This window comes from Poecile atricapillus, chromosome 2 (genome assembly GCF_030490865.1).
Source record: "Poecile atricapillus isolate bPoeAtr1 chromosome 2, bPoeAtr1.hap1, whole genome shotgun sequence".
Taxonomy (NCBI): Eukaryota; Metazoa; Chordata; class Aves; order Passeriformes; family Paridae; genus Poecile; species Poecile atricapillus.
Window position 1 is genome coordinate 45,937,312 of NC_081250.1, and position 15,989 is coordinate 45,953,300.

Consider the following 15,989-nt stretch of genomic DNA (forward strand, 5'->3'; position numbering starts at 1 on the left):
ACATCTGTATATGCTGTGGAGGGGAGCAAAACTAATCACACAGAAAAAAAGGTCAGGTTGGAGGGGACCACAGTTGGTCTGGTGTAACCTCCTTACTCAAGCAGGATCATCCTGGAGCACACGGCACAGGACTGCGTCCAGACGTTTCCCGAATGTCTCAAATGAGGGAGGCTCCACAGCCTCTCTGCGCAAACTGTCCCAGTGCACGGTAACTGCACAGCAAAGTTCTTCCTCATGTCCAGCTGGAACTCCCTGTGCAGCAGTTTCTGCCTACATCAGTCGTCTCATGTCCTACTGCTTGGCACCACCGCGAAGAGCCTGGAAACATCCTCCTGGCACCCGCGCTTTTGATATTTATAGACATTAATGAGGGCCCCTCCGTCTCTTCTCGAGGCTGAACAGGCTCTGTGCATCTTATACAGAGCTCAACCCCAGTTAACTGATTATTATTATTATTATTATTATTATTGTTGTTGTTGTTGTTGTTGCTGTTGTTATTATTATTATTTAGGATCGTCCTACCTCTCCACGTTACATTGGGAACGGGGGAAGCTTTTCCCGCTCCTCCCTATGCGGAACTCCCGCCCCGCCGGGCGGTGCCAACGGCGGAGGCTGCGCCTGGCTCCCACACGCCAAGATGGCGGCGCCCGCGGCCTGGAGGGGGAGCTGAGGGAGGGCGCGCGCAGGTAACGGTCCCCCCGCGCGGCCCTGCCTCACATCCCTCACCCGCCGGGGCCGCCGCTGCTCCCGCTGCCTTGCGGCTTCCCATCGCCCGCTCTTTCCCATCGCCCGCTCCTTTGGGCTCCTTGCCCGCGCCCAGCCGGCTCTACCGGCGGCCCAGTGCCCCCGGAGTTCCCCCCTCCTGCAGCCTCCCTCCCACTGCTCCCCCGCTCGCTCTGTCCCGCTCATGGAGCCGCTGCTCCCTGTGCGTGCTTCTCGAGGGGCGGGACACCCCCCTCCCCCCCGGGGCCGACTGAAATGTACTGGGCCTCGTCAAGCACTTTTCAGGACCTTAAATCAGGCTCCCGCGTGCTTGCTGCATCTTTCCAAAAGTTTTCTGTGTCAAGGGAGGTGTAGACTGGGTATTAGGCAAAGGTTCTTCCCCCAGAAGGTGGTCGGGCACTGGAACAGCCTCCCCAGGGAAGTGGTCACGGCACCAAGCCTGAGTTCGGGAAGTGCTTGGACAATGCTCCTGGGCACATGGTGTGACTCTTGGAGTGTCCTGTGCAGGGCCAGGCCTTGTCCCTTGTAGCTCAGGACAATCTGTGATTTATTTCTCTATCAGACCAGCCCCCCTTTCTCCTTTCTTGGCACACCTGCCTGACTAAGACAGTTTTAGGCTCATAACCTGTTCCTTGAAGGACCCACACTGGGAGAACGCTTAACTTGAGCAGGGAGAGGCCCTCTGCTTGTCGTACGCCCATGCACACAAGACTGGAAAGGAAAAACATCTTAGTGCTGTGTCTTTTGGATTTGATTATCCTCTGTGCCATGGCCCAACACGTGTCTGGCTGGCCATTGCATCTTGTGTGTGATGGTACCTGGGAGCAGGAAGGACACTGCAGTTCTCTTTCTCATCCTGAAATTCCATGGGCTTGAATGAGCTTAGCACTAGTGCTTTGTGCCCCTGGCTGTGGCTGTTTTCTCTGTCCCACCCACTGCTCTGACCCCTGCCTGGGTGACCTGTAGGGCCTGAGGTCACCCAAATGTGTCCTCTCAGGCATTACATTGGCTGGTGGGCTTCCTTTGAGCTGTGTACAGGCATGGGGTCTGTGTTCTTTCTGTCTCAGAACCACAGAATCAATTAAGTTGGAAAAGACCTCTGAGGTTGAGTCCAACTTATGACTGAACACAACCCTGCAACCAGATTGTGGCACTAAGTGTCATGTCCTGTCTTTCCTTAAACACCTCCAGGGATGGAGACTCCACTACCTCCCTGGGCAGCCCATTCCAATGTCTAATCCTTCTGGGAAGAAATTCTTCCTAATGTCCAACCTTACCATGTGCTTGTGTCCTCTCATCTAGTAGTCTCCCTTCAGTGAAGCACAGTACGCACATGTAGCTCCTGGGCTTTGAAATACTTGTTTTGTAAATCAGCAGTGCTGAAATTGGTTTGCATAAGGAAGCACTCCTTCCTGTTGTAAAATAAATCAATAGAAATAAGACATAAGTAATAAGGAAATAATTTGTAAAAATAAGCAAAAAACTTTTGAAGTATTGAAATGCTAATTTTGAGATGAGTGTGATGTTATGGAGGGGGGGAAGTTGGAGTCTCCTGAATGACTCATGTGCACCTGTACTGGGAGTCCTGAATACAGTCCTGGGTTTGTTTTTATTACAAATAAGAGAGATTATGGAGGGTAGCAAGAATAAATTCAAAGCAGTGGTGTGACATAAGTGAAAAAATGTTTATAAGACCCTGCTTGATAAGTATGAGAGAAAAGGAGCAACCCTATAGATAGATAATGAGACACACAGTGAGGGTTTGTGTATGCATATACAGTGAATGTTAAAGGAAGCATAACTCCCACTAGCTTGCTGGGGATCTAATTTAGGTGCTGTAGCAATTATTTCTACTGATAATGTTTCTACCTTATGGGAAATGCATAAGTAAAATCTTTTCTTATACTGAGTTTCTCTACACTGAGATTTTACTGATGTAACTCTGCAAGTAAAATTCTGAACTGACTGAAGTAGCTAGTTTGGTACAACTGTATTGAGCAAAATTAAAAAAAAAAAAAAAAAACAACATCAAAACCATCCATGGAGGATAGGAAATACTGATGTAAAAATGCAAATATTAAAAAAAAACAAAAAAAAAAGGCAGTCAAGATGAGAAGGAAATTTCAGAGTAGAGGTTCTTTTAATGCCACATTTCCTACTGTAGGAAGTAAAATCAGCAATTATGTTGTTGAGACTGGTCCCAAATATGGGAACTGTTTGATTTTTTTCCCATCTTAGTAGCTTTAGAAGACTCTCTCTAAAGCATTTGAGGAGTTAACTAGATTTTTAGTTGAAAAAGAAAGCGTTAGCAAAATAGTTGGTTTAGAATATCTGGTTGAAATCTACTAATTATAGTCATCCTCCCCCATCTCTTTTCAGTGATGACAAATTCAGTATTTTTACAGTATAATTTCATCCAACTTCCTCTTCTTTCTGTTTCATTCTGAATTTTTACTAACACCCTGTTAGGCCTATCTTCTGTTCAGGCAGTGGAGCTTCTGGAACCTTCAATTGGCTGATTATGTCTTTATGGGAGACTGAATGTAATAATTTTATTAGACATCTAACACAATAGTTTTGGTCTGTGTGAAGGCCACGTTTAGTTCTCTTGACTAAAAAATACATACTTCTGTAATTCAGACACAGAAATAAAATGCAAGTTCCATGGAAAGCAGTTGACTAGTCCAAGTCAAGGTAAAATAGTCTCATAGCTACCAATTTTCAGTATGTTCATAATAATCATTGAGTTCCTGTTACATACTGCGGCATGAAATACCTATTTTTGTCTTTTCAGATACCATAGCCTTAAGAATGCAGTTGGTTTATCAAAGAGCTGGCCCTTGTTCCTCATGTTTGAAGAGACAATTAAATGGCTTCCTGGGATTAATTAAATGGCAGAGAAAACTGGTTCCTGCTTGTGTGAGAACTATTTACAGTGAGACGGGGAAATGGGAAAAAAAATATGGGTCGGAGACAAGAAAACGAGTTGAAAATTGGTGGTTCCCAAGAGTAAAGGATCAGTTCTGCAGAATTTCAGAAATTGATGTAAGCATTATGAGAAATTTGGAGATTGCATGTTTATATTTTTGTTTTCTTAGAATGAAATGAATTGAAGCTTACTTAGTACAGATGGCTTATAATGGTTAGAGGTGCATTACATTTCAGGGGAAAATACTTTCATGTAGATTGTTAAAAGCTATTAATGAAATAAGTAAACAAAAACAATAAAAAATCCTGAAGAAAAATACAGTGGTAGGCAAAATATAAATTTGTAAATTCAGGAAGTATTTAAGTAATCAATTCTTTCTTTGCATATTACACAATATTTGGCAGTTCATTATTTAAAGTATTAAAAGAAACATCTATTTGTAACTTTTGTAAACAATTTTCTCAAGGTTGCATTCCCAGTGTTATGACAAATCTATTACACTACACCTGTGACTCACTAAAATCTGTGTTAAGGGAAAATGATTTTTTAATATTTTCTGGTTTGCAGTCTCAGGAATAGTAAGTGACTTGAAGAAAAAAAAAAGTTTTCCCATGCAATAAAAGATATTGAAAACAACGGTATCTCAGTCTCTGACTCTTTTTGCCTTCACAGTTGTTCTGTCACGATAGATAAGAAACGCTTTTATGGCCCATTGTGGTTTTTTGTTCATCTCCCTTAAAAACTGCCTTTTCTCTGACAAAAAAAAAATATCAGAATGTTGAAGAGAGAAAAGAGCTTGTTTTTTCTGGGGAAGAAAACTGACATGAAATGGTGTGCATGCATACCTGTAGCAGGGAAAGCATTCATTTAGACTTGTGTCTTTTATACAAATACATACATAGGAATCATATATAGCATACATATGCTAAGTTCTAAATTGTATTTTAATGATATTTTCAATCCTTACAGTTGAAGTAGGTTTAGTAACATCTCGTATTAAGAGGCAAATATTGTGTAGTGCTGCAGTGAAGTACTCAGATTATTTCTCATTTTGCTGTGATTGGATGAAAGTGATAAAGAAATATTATTTGACAAATACTACATTTGGTATATACTGGTTTATATATTAATAATATTAATAATAATTATATATTCAGAATACTGTTTTATTCAGAACAGTAAAAGCTGAAAGCTGCCTGTAATTTTATTATTATTAATATAAGAAAAATAATGGAAGAACTTAGCAAGTATCAGTGATACTTCATACTATCAACATATCAGTGATGAATTCAGTGGTAATCAAGATGTATTAGGAATAATTGATGTGAGAGAGGATTTGTGATTTCTTTGTAACTTTTGTCATTTTAATTAAACCTAAGTAAATGAAATTTTCATTATGCAAAATATAGCATGTAAGATGTGTTTGAATCTGAGCATACATAGTGAAACTGAACAGTTTCCCTTTAGCAGATGTTCATGCAATTGCAAATGATGTAGTCACTCTGGGAGTTACTGCAGTTCAGCTGACAAAAAGCAACTGGCCAGGAGTGAGCTCTGTGTTTGTCGTAGATACAAAGTAAAACATTAATTATTTAAACTGTTATGAGAGTAATTTAATCTGCTATGTTTTCATGTTTTTGTTGGGGCAGACTAAGAGCACATAGATAATCAGTTGCAGATGCTACAGTGGCAATGGTACTTTGTTAAGCTTCAGTTCTGTCAGTATAATTTTTTTTCAGTAAAAGTGAATCAATTTTCTTAACATTCAAGTGCCATAGAAGTGTCAGTACAAATTGGTGAGATGGCAGCAAAGTCTGGTAAAACATCTCCATTTACAGCCCCAAAGAATTTGATCCAATGAACTTTGTCAGTGCTCACTTGGATCAGTTCCAGCAGAACCGTGTTTCTCTTTCTGGTATCATGTAGTAGTTTATAATGTGCACGTGTATTTATTCAAGTGAAATGCTAACTCATGTAGTTACTAGTTTCTAAAAATTTCTTTCTAGAAATCAAGACCAAAATTTTATGTGCTTTCTATGTTCCCATATCCTTCTGGGAAGCTTCACATGGGCCATGTTCGTGTCTACACCATCAGTGATGCAGTAGCTCGGTTCCAGAAAATGAGAGGGATGCAGGTAAGAAGAGATCAGTGGTAGGACTGGGAGGGGTTTTTTATATTTTAGTATCATAATTGATCAGGAAATCAGTATTTTTCAAAGTCCATGAAAGTGGAATGTGTGCTACAGATTTGTAGATAATGACCCATGAAGCTTTGAGTATTGATATTTGAGACTTTCATTAAAGCCGGTGGTGTTCAGAATTCACTGTTGGTAAGAGATGGTTAGAAGCTACCTCAGATGATAACAGCTGATGCTGGGTGAGGTGCCTGAATCTACTGATGAACCAGTTCATGTCATTTGTCACACACTGAGGGACAGCCTCTGTGCCAGCTGGGAGTGAAACCTCTGGGTTTTTGTGACTGCTGCAAGTCAGATGAACAGGATCATTGCCACATCATGTGTGCGCAGTTGAAAGTTTCTGTTCTGTAGCATCTGGCCCCTTGGCTTGCCCCTTTCGGCCTTGCTTATATATTTGAAATATCTTCTGAAGGTGCAGGCCTACAAGGTACGCTAAGCCTAACTTTCTTGCTGCATCTGCAAGGAGAAATCCTATTTTCACTTCCAGATTTCTCTGTTTCTCAGTCTCCCCTATGCCTGCCGTAATTTCTCCCTAGCTCCCTTCTGTCTCTCCATTAGGTTGAAGGGGTAGCTGAGAGCCTTGTCCCTGCAATCTGCAGTGGGATCCTGGCTGGCATTCTGCAGTAAAGGCTGGCAAGGTAAAATTTGAAGGATGTAAGGAAGGTGTGGGAGAACTGTGGCCTGAGTGACAGCCATATTACAGAGAAAAGACATTTGGTAGAGGGAAAATGTGAAGAATCTGGGAAAACAGTAGGAAGGAGGAATATGGAAAGAGAAGGGAACAAAAGAGAAAAATAGCACAGGCAAGGATCTAGGATGACAGGAAGGAGTCTCTAATGTACAAGAGAGAAGGAGCAGCTCAAGAATATAGGTATCAACCTCAAAAGAGTACAAAGAAGATGAAATTGAGAAAAAATTGTTAGTTGCCTGTTGTGGTACTAAGTGCTATTTCCTTGCTACAAGTGCTGTAGAAGTGTAGCATTTCCTGGTTTTGTAACCGTCCATGAGACTCTGATAGGTATCGTCACTGCATTATTCAGTGTGCTGCCTTTCCAAATACTATGTATTTTATGCCAGTGATGAACATACCATGCACTGAATACTTGCTGCTGCTTTACACATACGCATTCCTAGGCTTTCAAGATTACAGGAAAAAGAAAAAACTGCCTTAGACTTTAAAGGAGACAAAACCCCCAATGTCTGTTATAACACTTACCTTTCCTGACTCCTCTGAATGACCAGAATTTGGATCTCACTAAAAAAATTGAGCTAATGAGGCATTTGAAGGAATGCTTGATTCTTGCTTGATGTTAAGACCACTAATGAAGTAGCCATCTCTTACCAATGGCAGAGAAGGGAGCAAGTAAATTGCTGTTCAGAAAGCTGAAAATTTTCTTCTTATTCTTGTGGAAATAAAGTGAAAATAATTATCTACATCAGTAGCATGCCCTAGTTGTAAACTTTCGCATACACGGTAAGTAAGCACCTTTAATAGAAACATTTGGAGGAAAGTAAAGATAATATGATTCCAGTGAAATACAAGAGCCACCATGCAAACAAGTTTTTACTTCCACATTTGCCTATTTTTTTCCCAGAAAAATTTTTCCAGACTTTTCAAGTTTTTACATCTTACATTTCAGCTTATTTTTATATTTCATGTAAAAATTACTTTGAAGAAGTGCCTGTAGAACATGCTGGATTTCTAAAAATACTTTTATCTTCTGTTATGTTAACCAGTTTGAACATCTATTTTTGACTAAAGGTGGGCAGCCAAAGAATTTAACTTTCATTTACGATTAAGAGACATTAAAAGTCTCTCAGATGATTTTCTGAGTATGTCAGATTAAGAGACATTGCGTTATTGATGTGCATTAACTTGCTGGAACTTACATTTACCTTAAAAAACTTTACCTATATTACCCATGCTAATTTCTCCATCACTTAGAATTAGAGTCTGTATAATTGATTTTTTTTCTTTGCAATTAACTTATCAACTTCTAAAAGTTCTCTCTGCCCTTTTTCACGGTTGTACAATCTGTCAAAGGTTATTATGATGTTTAAGATACTGTGACAATTGTAGGCTAACACATGGTTATGTCATAAAACTTGATACGTTTCTTAGAAAAATAAATTTGACCCTATATTCAAGGAATTACTGGAGTTCTTCAATATATAAAAAGAAATGCTTTAGAAACAAAACTGTTAGTATGCATAATTGTGAAGTTACTCCATTGTTTTTCTATTTCTTTCTCAAAATTTGGCTCTAATATTGCATGTTTGAAAGCCGAGGGACTGCTAATTTTTCTCCAATTGAAAATCTGAGTAGAAGTGGAGCCATTGCAAAGTTAGGCTAAGATTTTTGAGTGGCAATGTTGTTTAAACTTTATATCCATCATTTTCAAATTTAAAAAAAAGTGTAAGACAATGAGGAATGATGGGCTGTTACCATGAAAATTACAGACAGAACCCTTCAGATTTACAGTTCCCAGGGAAAGCTTCAGAGTACTATGTATATTTGTTATTTAATAAACAATGAGGGGAAATATCTATGGTGTGTATGTAGTTGACAAGAATATATGATTAAGAGAGCAATTTAAATTGAATAAGATGGAGGTATTTTTCATAAATAATGCCTTAATGAGAAAACAATGAATTAGTTACATATTGATTTAATCTGAACAGGCAAGCATTGGCCCATATTTTGTAATATTTTAGTGAGGATAGACTAGAATACATTTACAAAGGGATTAGAGGTCCTTTAGACCTTTTTTGGAATGCAGTTGTGTAATTTCTTCATAGTGGAGGTATTTTGAAATTTTAACTGGGAAAGTCTTTAATGATTTGGATTCTGCTGTGGTTTTGGTTTTTCTAAAATGTAACATAGTATTCAATTTTTTTCAGCTCCACAAGGTCTGATTTTGTTTCAATTAAAATATTCTAGAGAGGTAATGCACACTGAACTCTACATATATTTCCCAGAAATGTGTACTGCATCAGCACTTTTAAGTGTGAAAATAAGTATCTACTGCTCTTTTCCCCACCTTGTTTCTGAGAGATATATTGCTTCAATAAAAAAGCATTGTGAAGCGTTGCCTTGTTCCAGCACTCAGTCCTCAAGGACCTGTAGGCAGTGCATGGGAAACAAGCTGTCATGCGCTTGGATTGGGTTGCTGGATAAATGATTTGTAGAGTACATCTGTTTTAAGATAACTTGTTTACATTTTGATTACTGAAGATGAAGTTTGAAGTCTCTGCATGGGAAATATAGGCCATATAGATTACTTAGCATGACTGCACTGAGCTGGTCTTTTCAGAATGTGTTAACGTGCCATGTTTTTTGAAGTGCAGTTAAAACAGTTTTTGTATATGGAAACCTCTACATCTTATTACAAACATATGTATTAGAAAATGCTTGAAAAAGTAATTTGTATATTTTGAATGACAAATCCATACCTATTAATAAATCAGTCCAGAATTATGATGCGTAGTTTCTAGTTGTGTTTACTCTGTGAATTTACATGCATGTTATGAATTCAAATGTAGGAGTTTTGTAAGAAGTGATGAGATTTCCTATTCATTATTTGAGAGTGCAGTATAGAAATGATAGAGGTATTCATGGTGGTTTTCACTATGGCAGATTTTCAGTGTGCTGTTGCTCTGGGAAAAAGCATTTACCATTATTTTATCATGGTATCATTAACACGTCTTTGATAAATTCCAAAGTGGATTATTTGTGCCTCTCAGAGGACTGAGAATAATTCCCTTAGTGATCACTAAACAGAGAGTGATTCAGTTCAATAGTTCTTGTGGTATCTTCCTAATGAAACTGGTACCAAAGCAAGGCAGTCGCATGTGAGAGTTGTACAGAACTGAGAATAGTCCTTTCTGTAATCAGGGTGAAATTTCTACATGCTAGCTTCACACTATACTAATTATTTCTTAATTTATATATAAACTGGGATGGATGGGATTAGAATATAATCAGTGATATTTCTACAGTACCCGTAAATGAATTAAAGAGCATTTTCTTTTTATCCATATCCTCTTTTAAATTTGATGTATTTTCATTAATTGTTTTCCCTTTCAGCAGTGAATCTTAATACTCTCGAAATTGCAAAAGTGAATGGTATTGAAGCCAGACAGGCAAGTTTAATTAAAACTCTATAATTAATCATCAGTAGAACAAATTATTTCAATACAGATCTGTTTTCTGATCATCACTGGCTGCTGTTCTCCCCTGTTTTGTGTGTGAGGCTGTTGTGTCCTTTTGTCGGGTTATTTCATGTGGTATAAATCAAGTAGCAAATATTGCAAGTATTGTGTGTGAATTGAATCTTACTTAATTTCACTTTTCCCATAGCCTGTACTGAATGTGTTAATGAGCTCACTCTGTTTCGTTTTGAAAGAAAAAGAGAAAATGAGATATAATTTTAAATGTAATTATGTTAGACAAGAATGTGTGAGATTAAGGAGGAAAAAGATGACTTTGTTCTCAAAATGTGTGTGGTACTCTGTGGATGTTGAATAATTTCTTGTGTTTTATGTTTTATGAGAATAAAAATAAATGGGCATTTTATGTTTTGATAGAAATCTGTATGGGTTGATTATTTTGAAAGTGCCTTCTCTAATATGCAGCACTATGTTGCAGAGAAGTATTGAAGTAGTCCTTTTTAGAATGTACACACTGGTCAAAAATTCCTTATTTTAATCTATTTCCAGGCATGCCTTATCTGCTTGGGGGAATTGTTTGTTGTTAATTTTTATCTGTTGCATAAGGGTGTCTATTACCTCTCATGGTTAAAAGAGAATCTAGGCTTCACTCAGGTGGAGGTCTTGTATTTAAAGTGTGCTGTAATACGTCAGTTTACATCAGATTTTCAGCAAGTTCAGCCCAATGTAGGCAACCAATGGAAGGAGCTTTCCGCTCTTCAACTGCAAGTCCTCGCTGTCTCATGTGTCTGTGATTGCACAATTGTGAGATCCACAATGGAACTAGGGGTGTTTTCTGGCAGCTGGAACTTGTAATCATGGATTTCCCATTTTGTCAGGTTTTTTTGGTTAGCTCATGTCGAGTGTGTCATGGAGTTGTAAGTAGGGATAGGAATATCGACTTTGCTGTATCAATTCAAACCACTAATTTGTCAGTAAGCCTCTTAGTTTTCATTTCTGGTCATCTTTTATTACAGATTCTCTGAATTAAATATATTTATTTGCAGGCCTTTCTGACACTGAATCTGCTGTCTTTCTTAAAATTTAGAATGTATTGATCTGAGTGCAAGAACAGTATGTCAGCTCCCTGGTCATAGTTCTGAGACAGAGCACATCAGGAGAGAAAACATGTTCTTTGTGTCCTTACAAAGACCGAGGAGAATTCACTGAATCACCAGTCCTGGTTATGTTGACAGAGGCTTAGAACTTTGTTATGAGATCATTGTCAGCTCTGTGTTATATAGTACTCTGATCTCACCTACTGATGTCAGATGAAAATGCTCTGAGAGCAAGAGCTGAGAACTCAGCATTCTGTGATCAGTTTCTGTGTCTTCCTCCCCTTGGTCCCACAGTAACACAAAGAGCTCTAGCTGTCGCTAACAACAGATGTTTGACCATGCTGTGAAATGATTCTTCAAAATGCTTCAAGCCAGATTCTTTGGCATCTAAAATGCTTCAAGATGCAACTCTTTTCATTTTTAATAATTTGTTCCCAAAAAGACCACTCATTGTAGTTACTGAACACTTTGTTCCCCACGCACTATTTAATCACTTCCTTGTAACATTTTATGTTCCCCTGCAAACCCTGTTAATTGATGGAAAATGCCAATCTTCCATAGTTCAAACAGTAACAGTTTCAGACACAGTGATCCTGCCCTGATCATGTGAACTTCTGAGGATCTGGAGTTATGCCATGTGTTCACGAATAACCTGGGAGTTTTCAGCACAAGGAGTTCACCTGCTTACTTCTTTGCGAGGATAAACACACAGCTGCCTTTGGTGATAGCACTGCCTTCTGCCACTGTGAAATGGCTGAAACTACACCTGCCTTCTTTTACCTGGTGTAGGCACCCTTTGGCTTATGCAGCTTCCTGTTTAACAAGATACAGTCATTACTTGTTTTTCTTTCTCCTTGAGGCTTAGAGAAATTATTGTCTACCTTGAGAAGTGGCGCTTGGAAGAATGGTCACTGCAGTGAGCAGCATGGATCTCTCAGTTGCATAATGTTTAGAGGTTGCTGTTGAAAGCAATCTAGTTAGCATCTAAGAAAGCAGATGACTTGTTTTTTTCTGTGCTGCTGGAGAGAGCAGCCATGATTTCAGTTAGTGACCCATCAGAGAGCTACAAGGAATACCCTTGGTCTTCAAAACAAGGAAGACCCTTTGGTCTTCAAAACCACTTTCTATTTTTTTCTTCCTATTTTTAATTTGTTCTGCACCATCAAACTGTTCCTTTTTCCTTTGTGCCAACTTTTGACACGTTAGTTGCATATTTTCTTTTCCACTTCCATTTCTCTTCAGATTTTTATGTTGAATGAGTTAAAATGTAATGTCAAATGCTGCATGGAGACCATGGCACTTTTGCTGCAGATTACATCCAGAAGGAGCTGACCTGTTGTTTAGATAAACACATTTCACAAATCTTTCAAATCCACTCACAGTAGAGAAATAAAAGAAACAATAAACTTGAAGTCATTTTCTAAACCACTGTGCATATTACATTCATCTCTATAGCAACTACATAAATAGATCTATCCTGGAGGCTAATTTGAGGATATTTTTAATGTCTCTTTAAATTCAGTTTTCTGATTGAAACTTGAATTAGCATGCTTCTTCAGACCTTTAACTTGAGGAATGCTATTGGTCGTTAAATTGAACTTTTGAATGTGAAAAGTGAATATGACATTTGTGATAAATGGTAGAATTTGGAAGATCTGGGTGCACAGGTTGCTCCTTCCAGTGTTGATGGTATGGTGATAAAATGTCTGCACATGAACTGTCTGTAGCATCCATCAGCCCTTTTGGGGAGTCTGTAGCTGGTAGTGAAGTTGTTTTTCCCACATACTTTTGCTTGGGAGCATGAGAAATGAGACTGTGCCTTGCATTTGGCTGCCTGTCTATATCCATATCATCAGAAGCCAAATTTTAAAAAAAATAACCAAGAGTGTTTTTTTTCTAATATCATTTACAGTGCATCAGCTTGTAGTAAGAGATGGTATTTGTAGGAATATAAAGGCAGAGCGTTAATCTAGGGCATTTAAATAGAGAAATTATATATAATACATGGGAAAAAAAAAAATCTGGTTTTTTATCATTACTTCTGTCCAGAGATAGGTTGTCAGCAATACTAGTGGTCAAAAAGAACTGAACTGCATAAATTAATATTTTAATGTGTCCATTAAAAAAATCTGTGGCAATTTATAGCTTATATGAAGCATAACTGTCTTTTTTTTCCTTTTATACCAACAGTTTTGAATGATGGATAGATGGTCAGGGAGGGGAAGGGCTGGGCAGAGGTGTTCTACAGTGGGGTGTTGAGAAGTGGTTTAGGCTCCAACTGACTTTTTCCATGTAAACTCCCCCCTCTATATGTGTGGAAATCGGCAGTTAAGACATAAGCTAAGACTCGTGTGAGGAACAATAGTCTGATAGCTAGGGAAAGTTTGTAACATGGAATAGCATTGCAATTTGTGTTAAATGTAGACATCAAAAATGTGCTGTGCATGGGCCCTTACTGGGCTGGCTTGGGTCACAAGTTAATACCTTTGCTTTTGTTGCTGCATCAGTAATGATAGACAGCAGGTTTTGTTTTAGATCTGAAAATGAAAATGCTGAAGAATCACATCTATTAAATCCTGTTGCTTTTACACTGTGTTGGTGCCTAGGGCATCTTGATAAACACTATAAAATATTTTTTTATGAATTTTATCTGTTTATCTAATATTTATCTATAAAATATTTTCTGTGAAATATTACATTAAGTCAGAAGATTGGAAAGTGGTGGAAAAGAAGAATAAAAATAATTCAAAGCAGTAACAAAAGTAGCTCTTGTGCTTCCAAAATGAGCAGATTTTTCACATGGAGATAGGAGATTAGTGTGGCTGGGATTGCTTTTTTATGGCTTGTTTGCTTACATGCCACCAAGAAACGTGTTCTTTATATAAATACGTATTTTAAGGGGTAAAAAAATTTATTTCTTACAACTTGTAAAATGTTAGTCATGTTTTGCTATTGTTAAACTTGTGTAATTTTTATCATTATTGCTGTATTTATAGCACATTTTTATGTTAAGAAGTAGAATTAGCTTTATCAAGTATCATAATATATATGTGTTTAATGACAGCATCTGAAGTACTGGACTTTCTTTCCTTGTTTATTAAACAGGTTTTTTGAATACTTACCATATTGCTAGATTGTTTTTCTAAATAATAGGCATGTTAACAGGAAAAATACATCTCTATTTCAACAGAAATTATTTATTATATTTTGTAGTAAGCTTTTTTCCCCATCTTTATTTATTTGTGGTCATGAAATAACAACTTGTCAGTCTGTAGTCTATATTTGCAAAAGGTATTTCAGTAAAATTTGACTAAAACTGTTTTTCCTCATCTTCTTAATTTTATCTGGTGAATTTAAAGTTATGGTAGGGTATTCTTCTTTTATTTTGTTTTTCAACACAAAGTAAAAAATTAGTAGGCTACACGTCAGTTGCAGTTACAAAACTGTTGGTTTATTTTACTTAACATCTTAACTTAATTAACTTTACTTAACACTGAATTATTTTTACTTAGCATCTTCTACTTTAGAATGAATTATTGGTTCTGGCCGGGGTAGCATCAGCTGCTGCGTTTTACCACCACACAAACTTCCAAAGAGTTGGTTTCTGTCATTGTCAACCTTGAAATATTGAGATATTGAAATAGTCATGAGAGTTTATTGCATAATACTTTAAACTCCCTCTAACATCTCATTGTAGGTAACAAGTGCACTTCATAGTCATCTTTTAAAGCAAAGCTGGCCATAGTTGGCAGGTTTGGAAGAAGTTCAGTTCAGACAAAGCAAGTGCTAGAATGCCAAGCACTGTTCATTATTTGGAGGCCTCTGTGTGTTGCTGATGCCATTCCAGAAAGTTGCATAACATTGTGATTTTTCTTTTTGCTGACAGGTGATAAATCCAATGGGATGGGATGCATTTGGTTTACCAGCAGAAAATGCTGCAGTTGAACATGGCCTTCACCCTGCAAGCTGGACACAAAGGTGAAGTGAATTGAAATATGGATTTTCACTGTGAATACCTGTATTGTGGCCCCCATAAATCAACGAAACAGAGCAAAAGTAGCATAGAAGAAAGATGGTACAGGAAAGAAAGAGGTGATCTGAGACCAAGGTTATTTGACAGCATTTTATGGGACTGTGCAGATGACTCTGTTTGGAAAGATAAAATATGTTGGGATGATTTTCAAGGTTTTAATCTCAATGACTTTTAAATTGTAAAATGCTAGAATATCAAAAGAGAAGCATTCCCCAAACCAGCAGTAAAAATAAATCAGAATTTCATTATGGTGAGGTAAACCTTAGTATAGAATACACAGTGGAAAATGATGATTTACAGGGTTAGATTTACTAGCAGTTTTTTGTACCACGTGAGAGAAGGAAGGAGACAGTTGGGTTTTTTTGAGACTGGATCTTGGAAAGTGCTAGGTCGCCATTATTACTGCTGACTTCTGTGAACATTTTTGGCTTTAGATGACAGAATTGGGTGTTATGTTCTCCTAGTACTCTTTAAAATGAGTAAAAAGTTATATAAGTAAACAGTTTCTAAAAATTATTTGGAAACCAGTCTTCCTATGTGAAGTTGTTTGCTGTACTCTGGATGCAGTAATCTATCTGTGGTATCTGTATAGACCTGGATCCATTTCCTTCTTTGATAGTGTTTCATTTTGTTTGTTCATGCTTCTGGTCCCTTCTTCAAATTCTTGATACTTTTCCAACTAAAATATTATAATATTAAATACTTGCAGTACTCAATTATTCAGCACTGCATGTTTTTTCTGGACCATAATTAAATACTTGGTTTCATGACTGTCAACTTAGCCACTCTGGGAGGATAGATACTACTTTATCTGACAGAATGTATTTTAGTAGAAAGGT

General features: G+C 37.7%; 1 protein-coding gene across 1 annotated transcript in view; it reads left to right on the top strand.

The window, feature by feature from the left end:
* Positions 1-600: 600 nt before the first annotated feature.
* The window catches only part of LARS2 (leucyl-tRNA synthetase 2, mitochondrial), an 83,326-nt gene continuing 67,937 nt past the window's right edge, over positions 601-15,989 (top strand). The window contains exons 1-4 of the mRNA XM_058832486.1: positions 601-686; positions 3,518-3,768; positions 5,659-5,787; positions 15,004-15,095. Of these exons, the coding sequence (XP_058688469.1) occupies positions 3,535-3,768; positions 5,659-5,787; positions 15,004-15,095 (455 nt within the window). The 5' untranslated portion in view covers positions 601-686; positions 3,518-3,534. The remainder of the gene's footprint in view (positions 687-3,517; positions 3,769-5,658; positions 5,788-15,003; positions 15,096-15,989) is intronic.